The following is a 20065-nucleotide window of genomic DNA, read 5'->3' on the forward strand; positions in this document are numbered from 1 at the left end:
TGTGTAAGCACTGCTCAGCAGTAACTAAAACACCCCTGTGTTATCAACACTGTTTCCAGCACAAATCCAAAACATAGCCCCATACTAGCTACTATGAAGAAAATTAACTCTATCCCAGCCAAAACCAGCACAATCATCATAACGTGGCAATATTTAGTGGACAATTTTTTCAGAAATTAGGCTTCCATCGTCTATGGGACATCTTCTTTTCCTGGCTCCTAAAACAGATGGCTCATTTTTTTTAATTAAAAAACCTGTTCTTTAGAGCCTAAGTCTCCTTTGGTCATAGGGGTGATACATTCATACATATATATATATAAAATATGAAGGAGAAAGAGAACTGGATTGATGGAGACTGTGTGTGTGTATACACACATACACACTCTCAGATATGCATAATTAGTTATTCTTTTAGACATAAATTGAAGAAGTAAATATACTTCAGCCACTTCAAATCTATAAAACATTTTGCTTTGGTTTTGGATAAAACTTTCTCCATTGACTAAGTCAGAAGAAAAGACATCCTTTCCTGTCTCATTTGCTAATGTTTTTGCCAAAGGATCCGCATTATTAATAATGAAGTGAAGTTTGCCTAGAACAGGAAGGAAGTATGGCATAACTGGATGTGAAAACTGGAATAACTGATGTGAAAATTGCCCTCAGAAGAGGGGAGAAAGTGCTCAGCAGAAAGTTGTTAAGGATAAATTCAAGGCACCTGTGGAACTTCACAGGGAAGGCTTCTATACCCAAAGCATTCCCTGTTCTGTATTTCTAATTGCTTTTAATAATAGAATACCAATGCATTTATTTAAATCTGCGGTGATAATACTTCTGAAAAGAGAGATCCAAAGCATCCATGGAACGGTTCATGTTCAATTCGTTCAGAACAGAATACTACTAAGGAATGCTCTATCAATATTTTTCACAAGTATACCTAATTTACCACTTCTATTAAAGTTGCCCACATACCAGTCTTTTGTATATAATCAGTACAGTCCCCACTTGCTGGGATTTTTTCACTCCATACAGAGAAATACTTCCTAAATCAAAGTTGGATAAAATAAATTTTTGAGTGTGTGTTTTTTGAGCTTATCCTTATAATTCATAAGAGACTGCAACAAATCTGAAAATGGAGATATGTCACAGCAAAAATCATATTATCTACTTTTTCTCAAAGGTCATTATGTTTTCTTCACACTCCCTCTACCTGGCAGATGTGAAATTAATAATTTCCTCCCTCAGGTTTGCTATAAGATGGTGAAGGTTCATTTGTCTCAATGAGCAGGTTAATTTCTTCCTCTGCAAATGTTTTGAAATGGGAATCTAATAAAGTGAAGAACTAAGTCTCCATTTATATGACTGCTTTTCACACGACCAAAGACAGTCCTGCCTGGCAGTTCTTTTTACAAACACCCAGTTTCCACCCCTATATTAATCCAGCTATAATTGTCAGGAAAGAATCCTAAATGCTTCTCATCATTATAATAAGGAGCTCCTCAAAACAAACCTATCTGACAGTCAGGTTTCATACTCCATATCCTTATCATCACTACAATGTGTCTACGTTCCTTATACACCTCAGCCCATGTGTCAGAGAGAGAGAGCCAAGAGACCTAGATCTTTGCAGGAGTTTGCCTGTCCTCTTTGTGCCAGTACAGCCCCCTTTCAGGTGGTGGGGAGGGAAAATGTTCTGTTTCTCCAATGAGACCTCTGGATGCTGTAACTAAACCAAAAATATGTATTTAGGGACTGATGAAGACACAAAAGTGGAGGGATTAGTAATTTCTACATAACACCAGCTTGTTTGGGAAAGTGTTTGTGTGCACAGGCTGAAGATTCACTGAATGGAGAACTAATCTGAGATCTCCCCTGCAAAGGAAAGACACGCTTGGGATGAAAGGGCAGATACCCTGAAAATGTTTTCTTTTCTAAAAGAAAATGTTTATTTTTCCCTATCATTGGCAACCACAGATCTGAAGAAGCATCCAGAATGATGTGGTGGAACTCAAACTTTTGTCTATGATAAAGAGTCTTTCCATCATGCTGTACCTCACTGTTCACACAGCCTCGGGGAAGGACAGGAATATGGTGGAGAGATCATGATACATCCCTGCTTGTGAAAGCAGAGTCCAGGAGAATTTAATAGACACCATGGTGACAGCTCCTCTTCCCAGAGTTTGACAGAAACTCAGAATCACAGAATGATTGAGGTAGGAAGGGTCTGGTCCATCTGGTCCAACCACCCCCTACGCCACCCTTGCTCAACCAGGACCAAGTAAAGCAGGCTGCTCAGTACCACATCCAGAGAGCTTTTGAATATCTCCACTGCTCTCCCCGCACCTACCAAACCGTTTCATCGTGGAAGGCTATCAGGTTCACCAAGCATGACGTCCCCTTTGTGAATCCACGCTGACTTCTGATCACGTTTTTGTCCTTTGTGTGACTGGAAATAGTTTCCAAGATTGGTTATTCCATCACCTTCCCAGGGATTATGGTGAGGCTGACTGGCCTGCAGTTCCCTGGTCTTCCTTCTTTCCCTTCTTGCAGATAGGAGTGCCATTTGTTGCAGCTGCATTCACTGCCATTTACTGCATTTTTTTTTTTTTCATGGACTTAAAGGACTCCCAGAGGGGAATTTTAGACTGTGAAATGAAGGGGAGGAGAACTGGATTGAAAGAGACTTTTAACGGGAGGAATTTGGATTATTTTGTTTCTTCTTGATCCAAGATCTCCAATAACACAAGGGAAGGCTGTTCTGTAAGACACCATCTGAGAAATCAGCTCAGTAAGGAGCAACCTGGGTGCTTGTTTCCAGGCAAGTGACTGCCAAGGAAGAAATTTCATACAGTAGTCACAGCTGGAAATCATTTGTGTTTTCAGTAGGGCCGTTTCCAAGAAGACATGCTTTTTTTTTGTTTCCTAATCAGAGGTAAGTGACAACTGACACAGAGACATGGACATATATCCCACTAGGTAATATTTTCTTGGAATTCTAATAAAATCTATCAGCTTACCTTCTGCACATCCAAAAGCTGTGATTCACCTGCTACACTGCAGAAAATCCAATACTAGCTTTTACCCTTATGAGAAAGTGGACCTTATATGGGAATGATTTGTATATCAGAAAGGCATTAGGAGAAAGGACGATATAGTAGGTATTCTTCATTTCAAATTTCTATTAAAACTGTAACTTACTTTCACAATAAAACCATACATGAAATGTAAGTTCACTGTGGACTTCCTGTTCTGGTAAATCAGTGCAACTTCCTACTAAAGCTTATTACAGCTTCAGGTTTGGAATGGTGACTTTAGAAATACCATTGAACTTTTCCATGGAAAATAAAATGGCATAATATCTGCAACCCTCCTCCTCAGGGTTCAGGTGTCTGTGATCTAAGGTCTAGCTCTGATACAACACAGCTGCACAATCTTCATTCAAACTTCTGAGAAAATTGCTAAGTTCTGAGAAAGAGCTGTAGAAAAGAACCTGCAGTACGGCTTCAAGTTGACATTTTCTTATGATCACAAAACTAAGCGACGTTAAGACTTCGTTATATGCCTGAAAAAAACTGAACGTGTTCACAGGCAGTCCCCCAAGGTATAGCAACAAGAAGGAAGAACTTAATTCCCAGTGACACAAAGATCCTTCGTCTTTTCTTGAGACAAAAAGGTCAAAAGATCCAAAGAACCCTGCAAGGACAGAGAAAGGCAGCCACCATTTCATCCTAGAGAAGTTCTTAGGAAGGAACTCATCTTTCCTAACAGTGATATAGAATGGGGAAGGGCATGGAAATAAGCACTAAGTACCACTGAGATTCAAGACAGGCTAGGGCATGAACACTGACAAAGGGAGAGACTAACTACAGAATTAATGACAAAAGAAGGTGGGAGGGTGGAAAATAGGGAAGACCAACTGCAAAGATGATTGAGTATTCAGAATGTCATACACTAGGGGCTGCAGACTGTCCCTCTTGAAGGATCTGGCAAGTGCTCCATGTCATGGGGCAGGAGGAAAGTGGTGGCGTGGAGTACTATCTGGTATACCTGAGAACATCGACTTTGCGTGCAGGGTTCAAGACAGCTGCTGGCCCGTGCCGCCTGCCTAAAGATATTTTTGTCTGTTGCAACCTGATGCACTTAGAGAGTGTATGACAGCAAAGTACTGTATAATGTGTAGGGACTATCTAAAATGGAGAGATGGGGAGGATTAAGAGTTTTATACTTTGGCTTTGGATCAGGCAACAATTTTCAACAGAGTGAACCTATGTTGCCTATGTGAATACTGTATTTCCATACTACAGACCTTATACACTTGTAAGTTAGGCACCCCTTTTAGCAATGAAAAGGAGAAAACAGGGAACTTGGTTAACATTCCCAAGTAAAAATAGGGTTGTTGCTCTGGTCCACGTCTGATCATTTTCAGGATCTGGTAACAGGAGATGAGGTGTTAACTGATCAGAGGGAAGAGGATGCTCATTCCATCAGTAAGCATTTTGGCACATGTAGATTTTTTCACAATGCCAGTGGATGCCAGTGGGCAGCACAGAACTAGCAAAGTAATTTTGACACCTTGGAAAACTACCCAGCTGAAGCCAAAGCAGCGAGCAAAATGAATAAAATGAAAAAGAATAATCTTTAAGAGTGGGAATTTAAAGAGTTCCTCTGCTCTGTTCTTCCAGATTGTAACAAAGCCTTCTAGGAATAACAGACAGTTTACAACTAACCTGCAGCCATGATTCAAGAGCTCAATTGTACTGGGAGTAACAGCTTTCCTCCTGACAAGCTCAGGTGATGGGGTAGAAGACACAGCAAAATTAACTATGTTAATCAAAACATTCCTTTTACTTCCTTGTATGAGGAACATGTGAATTCTCTGCCTGGAAAATTATTGGTTAAATTGACAGTAATTGTTTCTGCAAATACTCCAGGACAATAATTGTGTCTTAGCACAGAGAAGTAGAGTTCTGACTGCTAAAAAAACCCCACAATTTGGGGACAGTCCATCAGAAGTTTCTTTCATGGCAGTTTTTTTTTTTTTTTTTATTTTCTTAATTTCCAATAGAGTTTTCTTATTCAGAAAAGGAAAAGATGGTAATTTTCAGGATTATTCCAAATGTCACAGTGAAAAAAGAAACATGATGAGAAAAAGGCAATGATTTTCCCTAGAAGGCCTTAAAAATCCCCTCCCTTAGCAGGAGAGAGGATTTTATTTTACTTTTTCTTCCTGAGGTGGCTGGTTTCAAGCTGTATCTGTTTACCAGCAGATTCAAGGAACAACATTGTTTAGAAATAAAGTTTCATAATAGAGAGGCCATAGCAAAAAAATTTGCAGGAGCTCATTTAGCAGTTCTGGATTTTCCAGGAGACTGTTTTAACCGGGGCGCTGCCTCACCATCAGGGTGCAGGGACACATACTGGATCAAGATTTGTATCGTGCAATGCATGTCAAAGACAAAACATGTTGCAAAGCACTGAAATAAATAATTCTGCCCACAGAAATATTGATATGGATAAGAAGAAACTACAAAACATAGTATACCTTATTAACCCTTCAACATTCTTACTCAGGTTTTACTACGGACAGTTTCACTGGTTTTGGGTCAGATTTAGAGCAGATTTGATTCTGGCCTTTTTCAGGCATCAGAGGATTCCCAATCTACTTCAGTAAGGGATAACAGGGGTCTTTTTTTTTATAACTACTGACTCTCAGATCCTCAAACTTACACCTCAAACATATGGCAGAGCCACTGTTGGTTCTGTGCTTACAAACAAGGTGATTTCTTTGGTTCAAATATTTGTGCAGCTATTTAGCTGCTAGCAATGGCTGGGTGGTTGAGGTCTCTACAGCAGCGGTTGGCATTGCGAGCCTCATACCGAGCTAACAGTCTTATTCCTCAGATAAAGGTGTCTGAAGTGTGAAGCATTCTGATATCCTAGCCCTAAATAACACTAATTATGGGTGACTACTCTGAAATTCTTATTTTACAGCTATACCAGAGTGAAAATGTACCTCAGAGTAATTTGAGATATACTGTATAATGGAAATGTTCTGTCATGTATCTCCTGATGAATTTTCTTCCCATCTCCCCCGCCCCCCTTTTATTTCAAATGGCAGCACTCTTCTAGGTTCATAATACCATATGAGACAGCTATGGGAAGAGGGAGCTTTGAGCACAGCAAATGGTGATTCAAATTCTAGACAAGCTGCGGAGGCCTCGGTTTCAGACTGTGAAACGAGAAAAACCCTTTTTTCTAAGTCTGACTCAAATGTGGTTCACAACAGCCAAAATCCGTTAAACCCCTCTTTTTCAAACCTGAACTCCATGTTCTAGGTTAAACCTAATCTAGACCTGAATGTAATTCCTCGGCGTTCCTGAACATTACACTGAAAGAGCACTTACATTTATATTACATTTCATCAAAAGGAAGCAAAGCACTTTAGAAAGTATGTAACTGCTCCACTGAGGGTGATGCAGCCAAGTGTGGAGGTATTTTTTTATCTTTGCATTCTAATTATAGATGCTTTTATTTACTAAAGTTACAGATAGGACTTGTCTATTACAAGCCTCTGAAATCTCATTTTGCTAAAATGAAAACATATTTCAAATGCTTTGGAGAACTATTAAGATTATTGAATGTCTAGCATACTCCTTCAACTCTCCGAGTGGTTCACTAGACCCCTAGGGAACAGCCAAGCAGCATACAATTATCACAGTAATTAAAAAGGTGCAATGACTCTTCTCTTAAAGACTCTTGTTTTATTAATTCTATGGTATGCTTTGGAGACTGGCATTATTTTACTACTACCCAGCTTAATTATACCGTCATTAGTTTATCAGCATCTCTTTTTAAGCCCTCGGGCCAGTTATTAGCATGTCACTTGCTAACAGTTAACCAATAACCACTACACCTTCAAAGCAGGATCTTCTGCTATAAAAAAGCCAATTTGTAGAGACAGATTTAATATCATCATTCAATTTAAATTTTTCAGTCAGCCATCTCTTTCTGCTTTTAATTTAAGAGGGTTACTGTTTAGCTTAATGAAAACACAAATAATGCTGATGTATTACAAGATGTTACCAGGTAATAAAATACTTCCAGTACATAGTGGTTTATGAGACTGAATGCATGTTTTAATACTCAACAGTATGTACCACTGAAAAGACCAGAAAGCATATGATGTTCTTAAATATAACTAAAATTCTGGATTTCTCTCCCTATTGGGTCTGGCTGGGATGGAGTTAATTTCCCTCATAGCAGCCTGTATGGTGCTGTGGTTTGGATTTGTGACTAAAACAAGGCTGATAACACACCAGTGTTTTGAATGTTGCTGAGCAGTGCTGGCACAGCCTCAAGGCTTTCTCTTTTTCCCACTCCGCCTCCCCAGCAAGTAGACTGGAGGTGGACAAGAGGCTGGGAGGGGACACAGCAGGGACAGCTGACTCCACCTGACCAAAAGGATATTCCATACCATATGGTGTCACGGTCAGCAATCAAAGCTCAAGGAAAGGAGGAGGAAGGTGGGATGTTCATTGTTTTGGCGTTTGTCTTCTCAAGTAACCATGATGTATGCCAAGGCCCTGCTTCCCAGGAAGTGGCTAACATCTGCCTGCCGATGGGAAATAGTGAATAAATTTCTTATTTTGCTTTGCTTGTCAGCACAGCTTTTGCTTCACCTATTAAACTGTCTTCATCTCAATCCATGAGTCTTCTTGCCTCTTCCTTCTCTTTTCCCCCTGTCCCGCGACAGAGGTGACTGAGTGAGCGGCTGTGTGGGTACGTGGCTGCTAGCTGGTGTCAACCCACCACACTCTCTAACCCTTTAGTACAGACAGGCTCACTTACACAGCACCTAATGTTACATTATCTAATCATATAAGCAGATGATCAAACTATGAGAAAAACTGTTCTAATTTTAAAATAACTGAAGTACTTGTGTATTAAATACATACTTACCTTGTCTAGACAGATAATTTTACATTATTATGAAAGGCATAGTGATCCTTCTCCTGAAGGGAACTCTAATTAATTTTTATGCCTCACTTTTGACTATGCTGACGTTATCTTAGTCTAGTAAAGAAAATCTTATAAATAGTAAATACTTAACTATTATTATAACTTAACTGTACTGCTTTTTGGTATTTTTCATTAAATACTTCTTTCCAGCAATGAGAGGAAGAAAAAAACCAAAAAGAGTATCAAAGAGTTAGTACTTGTATGAGTTTGCATCTTCAAAACTTAACACTGTGATTCTGACAGCAACTATATTTCATTCTATGTTTGACATCACACCAATCGGTTCAATTAAAATGCTATTTAGCAACTGACAGGTGGCCAGGTGACTTTACAAAAAGTAACTTTACTTTCATACGCAATGGAAATACATCATTATTTCTGTTGAAGTATGTATTTTTTCCCGTTACAAAGACAAATAACACCAAGCCATTCTTTAAAAGATTAGGATCAATAAGCTAATACCATTTGCTTAGTCCCATTTCCTCTAGGTACACTTCTGCCTATCTTCCACCAGCTTTACAGCAGCACAAAGAAGATTCAAAATATTGGGACAAAATACTAATGACAAAAAAAATTCCAGGTCACAGTATACTCTATTATTTTCTGAGCAGCTGAATCCCAAATTAATATCACTACCACTCTTCCTGAAAATTACTGTACAATTGCTTTTGTGTAATAGGTCTACTTTGTATCTTTTTACAGTCAGAGGTCAGCACTATTAATTATAACATCCAAAACAGGAGCCAAGACCGCTACACAGCACCACAAATCACACTATCCCATTTAATGAAAAGACATGCTATCAGTCACTCAAGAAAGCAGTCCTTTGCTAAACCTCATCTGCTAATTGAGACTTAACAGTGCATACCTTTGCTGTTACACAGGATCTCTTTCCACTTTATCTACAAGTTTTATATACCTGACATTGAAAAAAGGAAAAGAGAAACTTTACCTAAAACAAACAAAGTTCTTATCAAGCTTGGGATACTAGCCAAAAAAAAAGAAAAAAAGAAAAAAAAAAAGAAGGATGAACTCACCTGACACCCAAACATACATTGGCAAGAGAGGAGTGTAATGAAATGGAGAGAGCTCAGTGCATACCTGATAGGAAAAATTGTTTATTTATACAGCACTCTACACTGACCATTTTAAGGCATGCACAGGTATGATTTCATCTATAATCTACAGTGGCACTGAAGGTTGGTTTCAAGGTCATCGTAGCTGGCAAATGCTAATAGCTTATACTTAAAAGCATTCAGTCTTAATTCCTGCAGCCTACTGGTTTAAGGTAGACAGTAAAAACTGCTAGTGAAATAACTTACGTTTTCAGCCCTAGAAAGATGCTTACAACTTTCCAATCACTTTTGAGTACTCACCAGCACATTTTGTTCTTGTTTTGAGAGCTGGGCCAGGAGATCCAGTTCCTCCCTCACCTGGTCTTGTAAGTAATACACTGATTTCATATTCTGTGTCAGGATCCAGGTGCCCGATCTTATAGCTTGTGGAGTCCACAGGTTGTATGTCATACCAGCTTCCACTTGAAGTTCGATACTCAACTTCCCTTTGAATAATGGGTCCATCCCCATTGATGGAATTGGCATTCAACTGTATCCACAGGTAAGTTGCACCGACTGAGGACAGCTGAGGTGGAGCAATAGGAACTGGTGGCTCTGAAGCACAATAAGTTACAAAAAGCAGCAATGACTATACTGGCATTTTTTCTGCTTCTAAAACATTCAAATAAACAATGGGCTTTGTATTATATTAGAGCTGAAGATCGCATAAAAATATGGATATGAAGAAATCATCACTACAGATTAACTTATTTCCAATAAACTGCAATATGCAATCTTTTGCTTATGCACTTGGAGACTTTAACATGAAGCTTTTGTTTTATACCATATAACTTCAAACCAGGTGCAACTGCGATTCTATTCGCTAGACCTTACATGGCAACTTTTAACTTCCAATTTAAAAAGAAAGATGATCTCAGGTTTTCTTATCAAAATACAGCTCTTACTGGATGTAAATATAAATCCTACTCAAAACTGACTTTTTTAAGCTAAAATTGATATTGTAGTCTATTCTTAGACATAGCCAGAACAGTGATTTCTGCATGAAAACAAAATGAATGAAGTGTTTATTCATTATTTCTCACAGACTGTACTACTCAGCCTTCAGACTTTCAGATTTCTGTGTAAGCAGAATAAATATAGTATTTTTTCAAGTCCTATACCCTGGTTAAACAGAAGGAGCTTCTAAATGAGAGCTGGGGGAATTCTTGAGTCTTTACTATGACTCTGACTCTATTTCATGTAATGGCTTATTTTCACTAACTACCACACAGAAACAGTACTCTCTCACAGAGAAAGCATGTGTGTGATCTCCTGATAGTTTGCATTCTAAAGATTTTAAAAGTGAGCAAAATTTTAAAGCCACTTTTATTTATTATGTGATGGACATCTCATTTTAAATTAGACCGCAGAAATAATTTGCAGACATCATCACTTTTTAAAGGTAAATAACAAATTCATTTTTTTCCTATTGATTAACCAGGAAATTACTCTGCTGTTTCATGCATCACATCTGCACAAAATTCACCTTCCCACTGGTTAAATATATTCATGTAGAATGAAACCAGGCCGCTGTAATAAGGCACTGTTTGATCCAATATTCTTAACTTCTCTATCAGCAAACACTGCCACCTTCTTAAGGCTACACAGAATACGTAATGAACGTAGAACATCTGTCTTCCCTAAGCTGTAGATTCAGATTTATCCTCTTCTGCTAACCGTTTCCCAACGTGTTGAGATATAGGTAGTCAAACAGAAAAGAAGTTGAATTTATATTTTTCATCATTTTCTCAAGGACTTCAAAGTCAGAGTTAAAGCAAAGAACATAAAAGAATGAAGCACAAGGGAGAAAAGAACTCTGGAAATAAGTATTAATATTTCCTGAGAAATAGTAGAATTGCTATTTTAACAAACATGTAATTATCATACGTTATGCTACCTTTTTTCATTTAGAGAAAGAGTCATCAACTCACAGAGCACTAACTACATTGAAGATTAGCTATGCCTCAGATACAGTGTTTCTAATTAGCACTGTACACTTGTACGTAAGCTCCAATCTGTGCAATCTGTCAGTACTTGCTGAAATATGACATCACAAAACAGCAAACATAGGCATCAGCATTATATATTTTCATCTTAACAAAACTAATTGATTATTATCATGAAGAACATGATAAAGTGGGCAACAATCCAGAATGTCTCCAAAGATGTCTACTAATTATTACTGATTGCAACAGACATAAAAATAGCTTAATATATTGTGGTAGATTCTAGTACATAAATAAAAGAATATTGTTTACATTTTCAAATCAGTAGGGAAAACACTGTTATATGTCAGTAGCAATATATGGCAAACTGATGTCATCTTTCGGCTAGACACATACTGCAGTTTTATTGAAATTGTTGTTCTGGAAGTATATAAACTATGGCTTCATACAGCGAGAGCATGGCTGGAAACAGTTCTGATTTGACTCAAAATGATTTAGCATCAATTTAAATCATTAGGCTGTTTTGTGAACCAAGACATGAAATGGAACTTTTATAGAGCATCCTAAGGCATTTATTTAGCCATGCTGAAAGAACAGTTAATTACTTTCAAGTTTCAAATGCTACTAAAGTCTGTTGAAGTGCCATTCAAAATGCAAACTCAGGAGTTAGGTCACTAAGGTTAGTGGTTACACCAATTCATTCCAAGTATTACAAGTACTTGAAATAGACAGTATTTTATTGTCTTTTTATCCCTCGGGACATATTTTTCATTCCTTTGTGACCAAAGTGCAAAAGGTTAATGCAAGCTGCATGATTTCAGCAAAGCCTGCGTATACTGCAGTTTAGTACTAGTAAGGTAGTTTAATACTAACAGTAGTCTTCTTACCAGAGATTGAGGTTACATAAAATGAACCTTTCATTACAAATACGATGCTCATTATTAAGTGACTGGTTAAAAACATGAGACTCGGAGTTAAGCAGACACTTTAATACAAAACGGTGTACTACCAAATATAATGAACCTATTTCATGACTAAGGTATGAAAGTTGTTCTTCTGATTTATTCCTCCTTTAGGCAGAATGATTTAATTTTTTTAGGACACTGAGGAGTTTGAATCACTTAATCAGGTAAGTACCAGACTGCAGCACCACCTTTCACTAAAAGCAGTTTTACTGGTGGCCACTGGGGTAGTCTCAAATAAATACCATGCAAATTATTTTCTGATTAATACTTTTATGAAAATGGTACAATAGACCTGTGATTTTACAGCTGTGTACCTTCAAGGAAGGAATTTCAACTGATTGCAGAAACAGGTTTGTAGCAGTGGCTATCTAGTACAATGGCTTAGCTTAAAGAGGAGTTCTTCCTTGTAGAGCTCTCTTGAAACAGAAGTAAACAAAGCTATTCAGTACTGTGAAAACCTTTAAAGATAGGCTTTTAAAATAGAATATTAACTCAAAAAAAGAACCTAAGTGTATCCATAATTTCAAATTTAATGCTTTTTTGACTTTGGACAGACAGGTGACCTCTTCTTGAATTCTGTGGCAAGTGGCGATGGGCATAATACTTTATGGAAAGAAAATAGTGGCCAGAGGTCTGCAGACGACAGAAAGCTTTAGGCAGATGCTCTAATGTCACCCTATGTACATGGATCATTTACAGTAAATACGAGAAAAAGACAAAGCCTTTATGATAAGGAGCAGCCCTTCTCTTATGCAGAGGATAAAAACAAATTTAGCCGTACATGCATATAACCTATTTATTCTTATGTGCTTCTATATTAACTGGAAAGATACTTGAAACGGCAACTCCTTCATTTACACTGCTTTGTGCTTTAAATTATACGGAATTTCCAAACATTTTCTACAAGATCCTAACGTCTTCATGTTTTGCAGTTCTTGTAAAATTTTAATAGGGAGGGGAAAGGCATCACACAGAGATGTCAGTGGAGATAATGTAAATCTCTGAGATTTAAGTGAGTTATAGAACACAAAAAATAGACATTTCTTCTCTGTGGCTCAGAACAGCTAACTTGAAAAATGAAAAAATCTTCTTCAATAGTAACAATACCATTTTTCAATTTTTCTTTTGAGGTGAGAGAGTGAGAGAATGGAGCCATGCTACATTTGCGGGGGAACAAGGAAGAAACATTTATCCTACAAGCTAATTTCTTTTTAATTAAATAGTAACTGTTAGAAAGACAATGCCACGGTATTCCCACGTGATACTGTTCAGGACATCATGAGTAGGTGAAGTGATAAAAATAAGGTATCAACCATCTCTGATGTTATGTCCACATTAATAACATCTTAATTATTATAAAACTAATCAAACCATTATATTTTTATAGTCTTGAAATCAATTAAACAGCTTTAAGAATTTTTTCCTTCCATTTTCCTCTTTATTTTCTTTTTTTAATACATATATATATTATTGTGCTTCTCTTTTGAGCATGCAAATGATTCTACCCCTTTGGAAACAACAGAGAGCAGTGCCATTTTGCAGCATTTAATTGGGGATGAAGGGCAACAAATACCCCCACTGATAACAAAAGACACGGCAATGATTTTGAAACACCACAGTTCTTCATGCAATATTTTTTTCAAAAGTCTTTAAATAATTCCTGCCAAAGCATTTAATTATTTAATTAAACAATACCTCTAAACAGTATGATGCATAACACTTGAGCTAATTTCACACTATTCCTTTACTGAGACTGTTCAGGATGAAAACTTGACCTGACCCAGTATCCTAACGTTCTTAAAATTACTTGTAAATTCATCATTTAAGAAAATGTCATTGTTGTATTTCATACATATTTTTAAACTTTACAGAAAAACAAGTGTCCTTGTTTCACTCCCAAGTAACTAGCAATAGGACAAGAGGAAACGACCTCAAGTTGCGCCAGGGGAGGTTTAGATTGGATGTGAGGAAAAATGTCTTCACTGAAAGAGTGGTTAAACATTGGACCAGGCTGCCCAGGGAAGTGGTTGAGTCCCCATCCCTGGAGGTATTTAAAAGACGTGTAGATGAGGCGCTCAGGGACATGGTTTAGTGGGCATGGTGGTGTTGGGTTGACGGTTGGACTCGATGATCTTAGAGGTCTTTTCCAGCCTTAATGATTCTATGATTCTATAAACTGATAAGCCTATGCAGGTACAATCTAATTAGTTGAACATTAGTAGATATCCTGCTAAACTCTGTAGTAGTAGTAGTAGTAGTAGTAGTAGTACAACCCATCCCTAACTAGGCATAAACTGTTCCCTTCCCCAGACATGATTCCTCCCAAACCCAATTGCTCTGACTTGCCCGATTCTGACTCGCCAACTCTCTTTTAAGACACTGGCGCCTCAGTCTGCACTGCTCTCGCTCCATCCTCATCCGCTCACACAAGTGGTTTAAACCCATCTACCTTTCCCATTCTCAGCTTTGCTCAGTTTTCATGTTCTCCCCACACTATGGTCACCATCCCCACATTCCAAACACCACTAAATTCCCACCCCAGGTTTGTTTTTTTCTTACCCCAGACTATATCTACAAGCTCTGTGCCTGTTCCTCTCCCTGCCTTCCAGTCTGCTGCTATTCTTCTAACCATGCTTCTCCCTAGCATCTGCTTTTCCTCTCCCCTCCTGCACTAGACAGTTCCCCTTTCCAGACAGTTCCCTTTTCCACTGGCCTCAGCCCCCATCCTCATCCCCTACACACTTATATATGTATATACACACATACATATTTTTGCATATGCATGTATGTATATATGTTTATCTTCCACCCTTTGTCATCTTTCTCCGTAGTTTTTAGTGCTTATGTAGTCCCAATTTTCACCTGCCTCCCCTCTCATTTCAAAACACCTCCCAGTTTGCCATACCTTTCAGTCCCAACACTAACAACCTCATCCAAGTATGCAGCTACTTGCTCTTGCACCCCCCGCTATCCACATCATGCATCTCACCATTTTACCCTCACAGTAGAAGGGCTCAGCGAGGTGGTGGGCTGAATACTAAAAGCACAGGAATGGTAAGCTCACAGCTTTTGGTTCCTGTGCCTGGATCCAGCCCATCCCAGAAGAGCTCAGATCAGTGCTTACATTTAAATTCCGTCCACTGTATCTAGAATTTGGGGGGAATTTGAGGGTTTAACTCAGAGAAGTCTCCATTGTATATAACAGAACAGGGGTCTTGGTGGGTTTTATTTAGTAGCTTGTAAACTGACGATACTTGAAAACAGATTTTCACAGGAACAGAAAAAAAGTATTCTTGACATAACTATTACCCTCCTGAAAAAAATTTTCTGCTTCAAAGACCAGAGTCTTCAGCACTTTCCTATGGCAAGTTTGCTAAGATGGCTGAACTATCTCAACTGTTTTGGATGGAGGTTTTCTCAAAACCTTCAGGCTGAGGCACACACCCACACTGTAAGATATCAGCCTGAAATCAGTTTGTGAAAATATGAGCATCTGAAAACCGGACTTCATGATAGGAATTGTCAGGCAACCATAAAAATAAGTCCTAATACCACCGCTGTTTGTAAAAAAAGGGTACAGACAGATTGATAGATCCAGCTTGAAAGGCTAGTTGGCGGAGAGAGAAAACAGACGTTAAGTACCTGTGTGTACTTAAAGTAAGAACAACTGATACAACAGATAAGCAATCTTTAATATTTTCTTACTGTGTCTTGATCTCAAAATTATTTTGCCCTCCAGAATAAATTCTTCACTCTAGAGGTCCAGAAGAGGTTTGGTTCTGTTCCCAGTGTTAAATCTTCCATTTGGAAAGATGCAGACATTTAAGCTGCTGTCAGCATTACAGATGGTTACCTTCCTATGCCCTCGCTTAAAAACCTAACAAAACTCCTTTTAACCAATTTGACACCAAGGTTTACCTTGTTTGAACTCAATAAGCAGTCTGAACTCTGTAATAATCTGATGTCTGCTCAGACAGGCTCATTCTGTTCTCCTAAATCTAATCTGTGTTGGATGTGCCCACTATTAGAAAAATTCAACCTAGGGACTGTATGGAGAAGTCTAATTTACTTCACCAAATACATTTAATCAATTCCACCCTACTATTTTCCTTTTGCTCAATGTTTGATTACTTTTATGTCACCTATTAGATACGAACTGCTGTTTTTTACAATAAGTGGGTGATCTGACAAGGCCAATTTCATGTCTCCCATTAGATAAAGTAACGTTTCAATCCAATTCTCTGACAAACTTAGATGAGGATACTGTGTAGTTTGAGCACACACAATGACAAGGCACTTGTCTTTTCAGCCTTTCCTATCAAACACACACTCGGGTAAATTGAAAACCTCCCCTTCAGGATTTATTTAAATAGAGCAATCAATACTTTATTTCACTATCCTCTAAAAGGCATATAAGATAACACAAACAAGTTTTCAAAAAAAACCCCTTTTTTTCCCTCTTGTTTAAGGCCAGACTAATTGTTCACTGACAGACTTTTTGCTCATTAACTAGACAATATTCATGTTTACAGTTCTTTAATAAGATAACATGGGATTAACTGACAGCTCTTTAATTGCTTTCTCCCCCCCCCATTAAACCTTGCTAAAACCACATCTGCTCAGGTAAAAAAAAAAGAAGAAAAAAAAAAAAAAGGAACATTTGGCAGTTTCTTACATCTCTCTCATGTTCCAGATTTGATTCCTATTCCTTTGTGATTTCAGGTTTGGTTTGCAGCACCTGACACTAGTGGCCTTTCCGCTGATTTTGAAAGTTCTGGTACCTGCTCTCCAGTGCCACACAACATCATGCCACAGCAGCACTACAAACCTTAAAGAGGTTTACATAAGAAAGTAACTGGAATCTACTTAGAGTAAGTTCCTATTTAGTGAAACTACATCTACAATGAAGTAGAATGAACGTCATATGGAGTTGTAAACCCACTCTACTGTGCAAATGTCCCTATTTAAAAGGAAGGATATTTTGAAAAAATCCCAACTCCAGTGCAGGATTTACGTATTTGCAACTTGAGTTACAAGTTCAGTAACCAGAATGAAACAGAGCACAATAAATGTGAAGAACTAATTCTCTTTAACTTACAAATGCTAGGTTTGACTCTTCTGTCATCCTAGCAATGTAATTCCAGGGAAATTCCTCTTAAGTCAGCTTAGTTACACCAGCGTAAATGAGAAGAGAATTAGATTCATTGTTTCCAACAAAGAGCGGGGAGTAATTACACCACTGTTTCTACACATACTATTATTAACCCATCAGTAACTCCCATGTATACTAAGCATTGCATGCAACATGGGTAAATGTACATTTTTTCATGATTTATCGATGGTAATGGATTAAAAAAAGATACAGCTGCACTGAAATAAATCCATTATCTTTGAATTCTGCTAACTAACATTGCAGAAAAGCTGCTGGAAAAATTAGGAAATAAAGTTTCTTAATTACATGCCATCAATAAGAAAGCATATTTACTAATTAGCCCCTAATGCTGCTATTTCAGTACAGTCATCTAAGGTTTTACAGCACAATGTTTAAAATGGGTCTTTTTAGGTCAGAAGGAATGACCTGCAGGTGGTCTCATAAAAGCTCCAATACAGGCAACAGGGATTACCATAATTACATTGCCACTCCACAAGTAGTTAATGGGATTACACCCGAAGGCTATACACTTGTTCACAGCGCCCAGTGCAAATTTTCTGAAAGAATCTGGGTAAGCACAAATGCTTTAATGATACGCTTCATAATTTCATCTACTGCACTGCAAAAGGAGCACTAATAAATTAAAACACCCTAAATCAAAGAAATGGAAAAAAATCTAACTTCCTTGGCTTTCTGTACCTCCTGTCACTGATGCAGTCAATCTTCCATCTGCCTCCTTCAGGCAGTCTCCGTTCTTCCTCATTTCCACTGATGTTAGGTCTGAAAGATGCTTCATCATTTCTGTTGGGGTTCATACTCCACCCTTTCTCGCTCTCTTTGCTGACTTCTATATATTTCCATTTTTGGCCACTCCTTTTATTTCCTTTTCATGCTATCTTTGCTTGGGCTGAAGTAACCTCGTTTTTTCCACCATGCCTTATAATTATATTCTCATCTCACTTTCTCTATTTGTTTCTTTCTTCATTTGTCCACTCAAATAGTTCATCTAAGTTTTCATATTACAATTTGTTTTGTCATGTTGTCTTCATACACTGGTTATTCACAACCTCCTCCTCCTCATCTTGCCCTGCTTCTCTCCATTTTCTCTAAAACACATCCACTTTGCTTTGCCTTTTTGATGTCTTGGCCTGATTCTTTACTTATGCCACTGTGCCCCTGTCCTTCAAACCCCTCCTTTACTGCTAGCTTCTCATACACGTGCTTTCTATACCGACTTCAGAAACAACATCCATGCTACATTTTCAGATCTAACAGTTATCCTACACCTTGCTTATTGCCCTACATATAAGTTGCCTTTAGGAAAAGGATCACATCTTTAAAAAGTCCTGACAGATCCCATATTATTTTTATAAATATACAAAATAATTAAAGAATTAGGAGAAAGAAAAGAGCAAATCCCAGATCAACCAATAACAAAGCCCCAGTCTGCTGTCTGCAATCAGAACTGTACAAGCTCTTATACTGCAATAGGTACTGATTTTTTAATTAGATGACTAAGCCATTAGAAACGTTAATTTGTATCTTAACCCAAAAGATAAAACCTAGAGCAGAATTTGGAAAGCAGAGTGACAAGAAGGTATTACACAAAAATTCATTTCTTGCTCCTGTTACTCCTTAGCCTGTAAGTTTCTTTAACTCTATTAGAACAGCTATAATGATATAATCCGTGATAATCTGAATGCTATCCCCAAAAGAAAAAAAGTCCTATCCAACGAAGGATACTGTTTCTAAAATCAGACGATGCATAATGGATGCAAGTGTGTCCTTCCTAATTGCCAGAGGAAAATTCCACACCTGTGGTGGATTTAGTTTTAGGGCACTCATTCACTCCTTGCCAACTTGGATCAAATTGTTTTCAGAAAGAAGAGAAAAAGAGCCTTTAGACCTTCATCTCACTTCTTGTTTGTTAGGCACAGAATGGACCAGAAAGGGAATACACATAACACAATAATGTGGCTCCACAGCTTAGGTGCTAAAGAATCTGGTTTTGTCTCTGAAAGAACAAAAGTAAAATTTTGTTCCTCCAAAATACTAGTATAAAAGAAGCAATCAAAATACAATTTAAATATAATGAATATTAAAAATTTGTTTTAGTGAAATTTTCCATAATAAGGATGGACATACCTGTATGCATTCTGTTTAAGTGTTTCCTGTTGTTTTTAAAAAATCCCTCCATATGCTGGAATATGTGTATTTTATGTGTTCATTTTAATGTAAATCTTTCATCTCTTGCAGTAAATATATTTTTAGAATGCTATCTCCATAAAGGAGGTAAATAGCCAGTATTATGTTCATACCTTAAAAAAAATCTTGTAAATATACTCTTAAAGACATATAGTTCTAAACAGTGCATTTTGGGGAATTATTTAAAACAACAATCAACAAGTAACTAGTTAATTAGCCCTGGCTTCTTCTGTCATTCTTTTGTCACAACTGGATAGACTCTTAAGATTTACATAAACCAAGTCTATTTATTGAACCTCTTATCAACTTTAACAGGCTATGGTTGACATTCTTACTGAATTAGCAATTGCAGATCCTTATTCCATACACTGAGCATGCAAAATACTGATTTTTTTTTTATTGTGAAATACCTTTGACTATCAGTTCTGCATAGTTTGATACACCAACTCCTCCTTCTGTCCGAATCATGCAGCGATAGTTGCCAGCGTCCCGCTTCGTAGCATTTACCACACTAAAAAGAGCTACAAATCGGCGAAAGTTGAACACTTTTATGTCCTTCAAAGGTGCATCCCTTACATAAATACCCTAGGCAAAGAAACAAAAATAAAGAATATTGTTAGTCATATTTAAAAAAAAACCTGAAAACCAATTCTATTTCTCTCAAGT

The 20065-nt window shown here is 37.6% G+C and overlaps 1 protein-coding gene across 5 annotated transcripts in view; it reads right to left on the minus strand.

The window, feature by feature from the left end:
- The window catches only part of PTPRM (protein tyrosine phosphatase, receptor type M), a 386144-nt gene that overhangs the window by 286601 nt on the left and 79478 nt on the right, over window positions 1–20065 (minus strand). For all 5 annotated transcript variants that reach the window (XM_019473357.1, XM_019473356.1, XM_019473355.1 and 2 more), the window contains exons 5-6: window positions 19810–19984; window positions 9393–9686 (exon numbers count right to left, since the gene is read on the minus strand). In XM_019473357.1, the coding sequence (XP_019328902.1) occupies window positions 9393–9686; window positions 19810–19984 (469 nt within the window). The remainder of the gene's footprint in view (window positions 1–9392; window positions 9687–19809; window positions 19985–20065) is intronic.

The sequence above is a fragment of the Aptenodytes forsteri genome, unplaced genomic scaffold (assembly GCF_000699145.1).
Source record: "Aptenodytes forsteri isolate BGI_AS27 unplaced genomic scaffold, ASM69914v1 Scaffold229, whole genome shotgun sequence".
NCBI classification, from domain to species: Eukaryota; Metazoa; Chordata; class Aves; order Sphenisciformes; family Spheniscidae; genus Aptenodytes; species Aptenodytes forsteri.